General features: G+C 37.9%; 1 protein-coding gene across 1 annotated transcript; it reads right to left on the reverse strand.

Moving 5' to 3' along the window:
- ABCB1 (ATP binding cassette subfamily B1) lies at positions 1–6,866 on the reverse strand. Its single transcript, XM_068635449.2, has 10 exons — positions 5,941–6,866; positions 5,790–5,844; positions 5,506–5,681; positions 5,088–5,288; positions 4,740–4,999; positions 4,287–4,603; positions 3,909–4,132; positions 2,401–2,774; positions 1,593–2,307; positions 1–1,507 (listed from the first exon to the last, which is right to left on the reverse strand). The coding sequence occupies exons 1-10, from the start codon at positions 6,367–6,369 to the stop codon at positions 224–226; spliced, it is 4,035 nt and encodes a 1,344-aa protein (XP_068491550.1). The 5' UTR covers positions 6,370–6,866; the 3' UTR covers positions 1–223.
- Between the last annotated feature and the right edge of the window lie 2,141 nt (positions 6,867–9,007).

Raw genomic sequence — 9,007 nt, forward strand, 5'->3', positions numbered from 1 at the left:
TTGAAGACCCAAAAAGGGAGGCCCTTGTAATTCATAGAGATTTGCTTCTATTAATCTGACCCTGTAATTCTTCCTTTAAGATTGATAAAGACAAGAAGGTATATTCTTAAATGGGAGGAGCTGAGGGAAGGTACACAAACTATACTATGTCAAAACAAAAATGCCAACAATTATAATAGGTGTGTGGCATATACTCCTTCTTTTCTTTTGAATAGCTAGCTGGCTAGCCTTCTTTTTCATCATCTTTTGGTCTTGCTGAAGAACTTGAACCTGAGGCCATCCCAATGACTTGGTTATTCGTGAACCTTTGTAACTGAATCATGCGTGCATAGATCCCATCAGGGTGATTCTTTAACAGCTGTGAATGGGAGCCTTGCTCTGCTACCTTCCCATCATCCATCACTGCAATCAGATTGGCATTCCTAATAGTTGATAGCCTGTGTGCAACAATGATAGTTGTTTTTCCTGCACAGGCACGGTCTAAGGCCTCCTGAACAGACCTCTCAGATTCAACATCAAGTGCACTTGTTGCCTCATCAAGAAGCATAAGTTCTGCCTTCCTCACAAAAGCTCTAGCAATTGCTATTCTTTGCTTTTGTCCCCCGGATAGTTGAACTCCCCTCTCACCAACAAATGTCTTGAATCCATCAGGCAGAGAAGATATGAACTTGTGAGCATTGGCAAGAGTTGCAGCCTCTATGATCTCGGCTTCAGTAGCTGAGTCATGTCCATAAGCAATGTTCTCATAAATAGTAGTAGCAAATAGGCATGGCTCCTGAGGCACCACAGCAATGTGCCTTCTGAGAGACTTGAGATTGTATTTCCTTATGTCCTTTCCATCAATCATGACCCGCCCGGATGTTGGATCATAAAATCTTTGTATGAGTGCAATGACTGAACTCTTACCACAGCCACTAGGCCCTACAAGTGCAAGAGTTTTACCTGCCCTGGCACGAAGGCTGAGGTCGCGAAAAACTGACATATCTGGTCTAGTTGGATAAGAGAAGTCAACATGCTTAAGTTCTACTTCACCGCGAAGGTGATCGGGAACAGGTGTAGCATCTGGATCATCAGGCTCAATCTCAGTTCTTCGGTCAAGAAGATCAAAGACCGATCTCATGGCACGACCGCCCTTTATAAAGTCAGGAGCCAGGGTTAAAGTTTCAGCAGCACCATTAGCTGAGACCATGAGAACCATAAAAACTTGGATTGTTTTAGAAAAATCAGATATACCGTGCTTCACAAGCCAAGAAGCATACCAAAGACCAAGTGCATAGGAAGCATAGAGTGCAAACTGAGCTATTCCATATCCACTTCCAGAAATCTGTCCCTTCCAAAAGCAGCGCCGAAGTGGAGTTTCAAGGTTGGATGTGAAAAGGCCAACAATTTTCTTTTCCGAATTAAAAGCAGCAACTGTCCTTACATTGGCTATAGCCTCTCCTGCTAGTTGAGTGGCCTTGGCATGAGCAGCTTCTAGGTCACCAGAGAAACCAGTCATGAACATTTTCTGTTCAACATTTAGTGGAAAGAATAAGTGGCTAGTGGAGAATTGGATTACTAAGCATGCCAGAAAGAAATGTTAGAATGCAAACCTGCAAAACAGTGGCTGCAACAACAACCGGAAATACGGCAACAAGAACAAGGGCAAGGCGCCATTGCAATACAAACCCTGCAGTACAGGCAACTAGCATAAGTGCAGTGTTCTGCACAATTACTGAAATCCGATCTCCGATGGCTGATCTGACATTGTTGGCATCAAGAGATAGCCTTGCTGCAATCCGAGCACTTTCATTTTCCTCCTGATCAAACCATGCCATTTCATTTTTAAGCACTGCAGTAAGCATTTTCTCCCTCACTCGTTTTGTAAGATTTTCACCAACAATATCCCAGAAGGAGTGCTGCAATGTGTTGAAGAGGAGAGCAGCCGATGATAGCCCAATCAACAAGTAACAGTACTTTTCAATTTCTCGGATCATGTGTCTGTGGTTTGAATTGTAATAAACACTGAGGACAGCACTAAGAACATACGCAAAAAATGCACTAAGGGATCCACAAACAACAGATCCTATAGAACCAATTAAGGCATATAGCCATTCAGGGGAGTTCATTTTTGCAAGTCGCCAGAAGGAACTAGCTTGATCTTTGAAGGCAAGCTTTTCAGGCCTGTAAGTTGAATGTGATGCATCAAGGGAAAGACTAAAATCAGATGTAGAGAAGTCAGATAGTCTGCGTGAGTACGGTGACCGCCCATAAGAAGAATTTCGTGTTATAATGGGTGAGCTTACAGAGTTTCTGGCGCTTGAAGGCCTGAAAAATAACACACCCTCATCTTAAAACATCTATTACATATGTAATATGAGTATTAAAAGAAGGCCTATGATCAATATTGGTGAAAGCTACCTAGCACTACTCTTTCTGGCATTAGTCATGGAAGTTTCATGTGCCATCTCCTGCATCCGAATAAGCTTCGCATAGACTCCATTTTCACCTTTAGCAAAGAGCTCATCATGAGTTCCAATTTCAGTGACACTTCCTTGCTGAAGCACGGCCACAAGGTCAGCTTTGCGAATAGTGGAGAGACGATGAGCAATTACAAGAGTTGTTCTGCCAATCATGAACCGATCAAGGGCCTCCTGAACCAGCTTTTCTGACTCTGAGTCCAATGCACTTGTGGCCTCATCTAGGAGAAGAATTGCAGGGTTTTTCAGCATTGCCCTTGCAATTGCTATTCTCTGCTTTTGTCCTCCTGAAAGTTGCAGGCCTCTCTCCCCTACCTGTAATTTCACATAGTTTGAATTTTTTACCATATACTGGTTCAACAACTGTAACTGTTACTGATATCTTATAATAAGGTAAGGTGACCTTCCAGCACTAGACCTTATTGTAAATCTAACAGCAGTTTATTTTTAATATATGCATTATCATAAATTATTCTATGGTTACTTCTGTAATTAATAAGGAGTTTGAATTCAACATACAGTATTAATCTTTTTTCCAAATTGAGTTTGACCTCATTCTTATTTTTTCTCTGTATGTTCTGGGCATCTCAAGCATTGATAGTTTTTGGCTTCAAGTAACAATAAATGTCAATTTCTCTGGATTCCCGCACATGGATTGTTGACCTAAGCATGTTACCTTCTGGATCTTTTTAAAATGCACTGTATGACCAGCCACTTTATGGCTTTGACTTTTAAAAACTCGATTAAAAAATAGTGGGTTTGCTTGTTGACCAAATCAATCTGTACTAACTAAAATAATGGAGGTTTGTAATTATAGACTCCCAAATTGTCCAACAAAACAAGAAACCAGATCCGTATGCTTTTGGGTTTCACATTTTACTATGATAAGCTTTACCCGTCTCTTGTACCTTAAACAACAGCAATAAAGTCTAACAAATGATCCTCTTTCAATACAAATGTTTAGTTACCTATTATAATAATTACATGATACATCGTGTCTCTTTCTTCTTACCAAATTTTCTGTTTAGCATATATTTTATTTTTAACATTGATATATGCTATAAAATCAAGATCCGGATACTTGGGGTTCACATTTTACTATTACAAAGCTTTACCCTTTGTACCAGCGCAACTGCCATAAATTCTCGAGACATTATCCTCTTCCCATGAAAAGTTAGTTACCCACTGTAATAATTATGTGACACATGATACGTTATATTTCTGTTTTCCAATTTTACCACTCAGAAAAATGTTATATATTATTTTATACGAAGTGACTAGCAATGATGGAAACAAGGCATGCTCGATAAGAATGATGTGAAAGATGTGACTGATTTTACAGCGGTTGTTGATGAGTTATGATCAAGATCAACCACCATCACAAATATGCATATTTACCGGACCAACTTCATTCACAAAGCAATAGTGGTCTAAATTAAATTGTCTTACCTGAGTTTCATAACCTTGGGGAAGTTTGATGATAAAGGAGTGAGCATTGGCCACTCTGGCAGCTTCTTCAATCTCAACCTGATCTGCATCAGGCCTACCCAAGAGTATGTTTTCTCTAATTGTGGTAGCAAACAAAGCAGGCTCCTGGCTCACTAATCCTATTTGTTGTCTCAACCATCTAAGCTTCAATGTCTTAACATCATGCCCATCTAGCATTACTTCTCCTGCAAAACAGTGTAGTTAGGCACACAGATCAAATTATTATATCATTAACTGTTTACTACCACAACTGCAGTAGTCCGATTTCAGCCTCTCAATTAACAAATTCAATGTCTAATCTTGTTGATCTTCAAAGACTGAATGAGTTCACAGTATTACCTGAAGAAGGATCATAGAATCTCTCAATGAGGGACACAACTGTGCTCTTTCCTGATCCACTGCTCCCTACTAGAGCAATGGTCTTGCCAGCAGGTACACTCAATGAAAAATTGTTGAGGATGGTAACCTCTGGCCTCGAGGGGTATGAAAAACCGACATTTCTCAACTCTACTAGTCCTGTAACACTCTCTAACTCCAAACCTGATTCACTCTTTCTGTCTATACCCGGCTTGTGATCTATCACACGAAAAATCTTTGCAGCAGCAACTCTGGCCTTTGTAAATGCAGCCATGCTAGGTGCAGACTGTCCTAAAGCCCTACAACACAACAAAAAGTCTTATCTCACCAGGTGAAGAGGAGTCATGTGTGGATGAAATTCTCAATCACTAAGGTTGAACAGTTTAACGACTAAAATTTGCTAAAACATGAAAAAGCGGCGGAAACAGTACTCACAGTCCACCAATCATAACAGAAAACATGGTAGCAATGGCAAGTCCTCCGTTGGTGTAGTGGTGCCTAACCAAATAGCCACCATACCAAAGCAAAAGAGCATAGCAACAGAAAACAACAAAGTAAGTGGCCCCCAATCCCATTCCCTTTGCAAATCCAGTCCTGTAGCCAATCTTCTGTGCAGTCCTCAACGAAGAGGAATAGGCCTGCAATGCTCTACTCTCCCCAACAAAAGCCAAAACCACTCGAATTTGAACAACTGTCTGCAAATTTAGCCCAACATCAACACCACCCAGATACAAAAAAACACAGACCAACATAATGATTGGGGTCGGGTCCCTTAAGTCTCACCTGTTCCACAATGTTACCAGCTAGAGAAAGAGAGTCCTGGCTTTTACTAGATAACTTGGCCAAGGTGGTGGTGTGAATGCCTCCGATTACTGCAATTATAGGGACCACAGCGAGGGTAACCAGTGCCAATTGCCATACCGCAGTGAAACCCACAACAAATCCAGAAACAAATGTAGCCATGTAGTGAATGAAATTACCCAACTGCACACAAAGCAACCAGAATCAGTAACCATATTAAACAATAATCAAATCATCAAGGTAATATATGGTTCAAAGATAAACATATCCTTTATATATACGTGGTCAGAGATGAACTCTGTATCTCGAAAAAATAGTTCATGTCTCTCCGTTGAGAATACCCTGGGCACCCAAAAACTAGTCTAATCCAATGCAAAAACCAAGCGTTTTTGTGCTTCACCTTCTCGCTCATGGCATCCTGTACCATGACAGCATCACTGTTAATGGCAAAGACAACATCGGATGTTCGAACCTCAGTATCAAAGAATTGAATGTCCTGGTCCAACGCTGCTTCCAGATACCTGATCCTCAATCTCGTTGATTGCCTCTCACCTGTCCACATCCAGCACGATATCTCTGCAGCAACAAAACCAAACCTCTTTCCACATTCACGCAACCTCCAAAATTCCAAAAACAAAAAATCCAAATTTAGAGCGAAAGTTAAAAATTTAGAGTGAAATTTACCTGCCCAGGAGGATGCCCATATGGCAGCCCCCACCACCAGGAAATAAAACGCATACTGCAAATATAAAACCACAAAGAACTCCAATTCTCAAAAACCACCTAAACCATCAAACGCCAAATCATGCTTAGTTTGTTATTGTAATATCATTACCTTCACCACTTCCTGAGTCATCTTGTCCAAGTTATTCGCATTGGAACCAAATGAATTCACAAGATCAGCGAAGAAACGAAGAAAGAGTGGCAAGGAGCAACCATGTACAAATGCTCCAACCGTTCCAATTGCCATTAAAATGTAATCCAATCCATCAGCAAATCTGAAAAGCTCACCAAACCGAACAGAAGAAATGCTCTCACCCTTCTTATCCCCACCGCCACCACTACTAAAAGTACCATTAGAAGCAGCATCCTTCTTGGCCACTGAAGCCTCCTCCATTACCCTTTCTTCTCTTTTCTCTTCCAATGTTGGGTTGGATTCATGTGAGTCAGAAACAGGAGCAGAAGAGGACATAAGCTCAAGGCCTTGCATTTCAGACCATCTCCACTGTTCAACTGTCTTTATCTCCTCAGAATTCTGTGACATGAGTGAAACTCAAACTTCAATTCCTCAGCTTTACGTATTATGAAAAGAAGACCTCCCCACTGCCTTTTCTTTATTATCTCACACTATTCTTCTACCTGGCTTCTATTGAGCTCGTGCTTCTGCTGCCACCCTTTTTTTTCTTCTATTCTTTTTATTCTGATTTGCAACTCTTTCTCTCTCTGTAGTTGTTTTTCATTCTCTTTGTTGTCTATGACGGGAATAGAAACAGTATATTGTTGAACATTAACGTTGGTGTTGGTATTTAGTAGTAGTGCTGTGTTGTGTGTTAGTCTTATCTTAAGAGAGGGAATAGGTGGTGTTTCAGTGGGTTAATGTTCAGTTTGCTTCTTCTGTGAAGAAAAGAAAACTTGGAAAGTGACATGTGGTGAGGACCTAGAAGGGAAGTTTTTTGAGTCATGGAGAGAGAAGGAGAGTGGTTTTCTTCCCGACAAAAAAGAGAGAGAAAGAGAGTGGTTTTCCTCCCAACAAAAAACACTGTGTGAAAACTTGAAGATGGGTTTTTAACTGGGAACAGATTCAAACCAGAGGAAGAAAACTATTTCTTTAACTGTTCGATCTTAAATAAGTGATTATCATACATTTCCATTTCTTAAGGCCTTCCACTCAACTTGCTTGTCCTAATCCAGAAATTCTCTTCTGTGTGGGAATATATTATTTTGAAGAATCATCCTTTGAACAGTGTTTAAAGAATCTTAGTAGCATCTATTAGATCCTGTTCACCAAAGTAGAGTGAAATAAAATACATTGAAATAGAAAAGATGGTCAAAATAGGAGATGTTTGACTGAAGAAAAAAAAAGATATTTAAATAAAAAAATGAAAACAAATATAAAAGAGTAAATATTTGTAATTCTTCTTTATTTTTTTTCTTACCAAAACAAACCAGTTTAAAATTGTTCTTTGTAAAAAAAATTCTGTTATTTCCTTTCCAGCATATCATTTGTGCATTCTGTAGATTAAAATTGGTAAACATATGCTTGGACAAAAAAAAGTTGTAAATTTAAGTTTAATTTTAAAAAATAGTATATTAATAACTTATTTGAGTATGGTAATAAAATAAAATAGTTTGTTATTCAAAATACTTTTGGGTTCATGCAAAAGTGAAAATTATAAATATCAATGGAAATGTGAAAGTTTAAAAGCAATTCCTATATTAGTTTGAGATGGAACATAGTTTAGGCTTTTTTTTTTTCCCTTCCCTTATGTTTATTTATGCATTTTCATGAAGGGTTAGAATTTTGGAAAAATTTAAATTATTTATTTGTTAGATTTTTAAATTGTATGATTTAGAAATATATTTTGAATTTTAAAAATATGTTTTGAACGGTATAATTGAGAATAACTTGAAATATGTAACATCCTTATATTCCACTTATATTCTCCCACATCTAGTTACTAAAATATGCAATATATTTATAACTCTTTCATACAATATTTTAAAAAATATATCTTTTTCATATGAATTTTAAATATATACATAAAGGTTTAAAACAAAATATTTTTTTAAAAATAAAATATTTTCATCCTCCAACTTCTCACCGAGGAGTTCTATCACTTGTAACATTATCTGCTATCGTGTAAATACACGATCATCACACATTAAAAAAAACAACCACAAAACAAAGAAAAGGGTAAGCTAGTTATTTTTTACAAACTTCTAATATAAATAAAATTTTTAATATTCACTTAAAGTCAACAATGCTCGTGCATTTTCACATAACCATAAAGTGTATATCAAAATTTCACGATTCATCTTTCTCATGTCAGACTTCTACTGACTTACAACACATAAACACTTGACTTTACTTCTGAAAGACTCGTGTATTTAACTTAGCATCATGAGACCTGCACCTATCATACTACTCATTGTGAAATCCACACAGCCATGCGCATAGTCATCTCAATGTCTCATAATCTCATATGATAGGATAAATCCATTTGATATGCTCTTATCAGTTCTTTCAAACCTCAAACTCAGCCAAATAGACCTCCTTTGACTCTCACCAACTGAATAACTTCATGTATATGATTCCATTATATCAATAGAGTCAGGATCATTTCATTCACAGGACACGTACAGATCAATACACCCCAATAACAATCTCAACACAATATTTCCTTTCCTGAAAATACTATATCTTGATCACACTTTCACGTCATTCCATATCTCATGTAACACATCAATGCACCATTCAATCACATCATATTTTAAACTTTTCTAAACAATCCAAATATCTCAAAATTCACTTAAACATATAATTAAGTTCATTTAGTCATATTTATAAATAAAATTTAGAATTTTCACTTAAAACCAACAAGCAATAATACACTAGGCTTTGAAAAGCAAAAACTAATTATTTTTTTTACAAAGAGTCTAGCTTGAGCGAGACCCATTTTCGCTCAAGCGAAAACTCTCTCGCTTTAGCGAGATTGAACCCGAGAGCACCCAAATTTTCATCCTAGGTATTGCTTGAGCGAGATTCCTTTTCACTAGAGCAAGAAAGGACCTGAGATCACCCCATCTTTCCATTTTATTCTCGCTTGAGCGAGAATTAGCTCGCCTGAGCGAGATATGCAGATAAATATGCATAATTATGCCTAATTTCATCATTCATAGTC

The sequence above is a fragment of the Phaseolus vulgaris genome, chromosome 7 (genome assembly GCF_051622355.1).
Source record: "Phaseolus vulgaris cultivar YP4 chromosome 7, ASM5162235v1, whole genome shotgun sequence".
Classification (NCBI taxonomy): Eukaryota; Viridiplantae; Streptophyta; class Magnoliopsida; order Fabales; family Fabaceae; genus Phaseolus; species Phaseolus vulgaris.

Coding starts and splice junctions, on each gene's coding strand:
- ABCB1 (XM_068635449.2), bottom strand. CDS start 6,369: ATGTCACAGAATTCTGAGGAGATAAAGACAGTTGAACAGTGGAGATGG. Junction 5,845..5,940: donor TGACTCAGGAAGTGGTGAAG/GTAATGATATTA, acceptor TTATATTTGCAG/TATGCGTTTTATTTCCTGGT. Junction 4,133..4,286: donor ATTCTATGATCCTTCTTCAG/GTAATACTGTGA, acceptor ACTGTTTTGCAG/GAGAAGTAATGCTAGATGGG.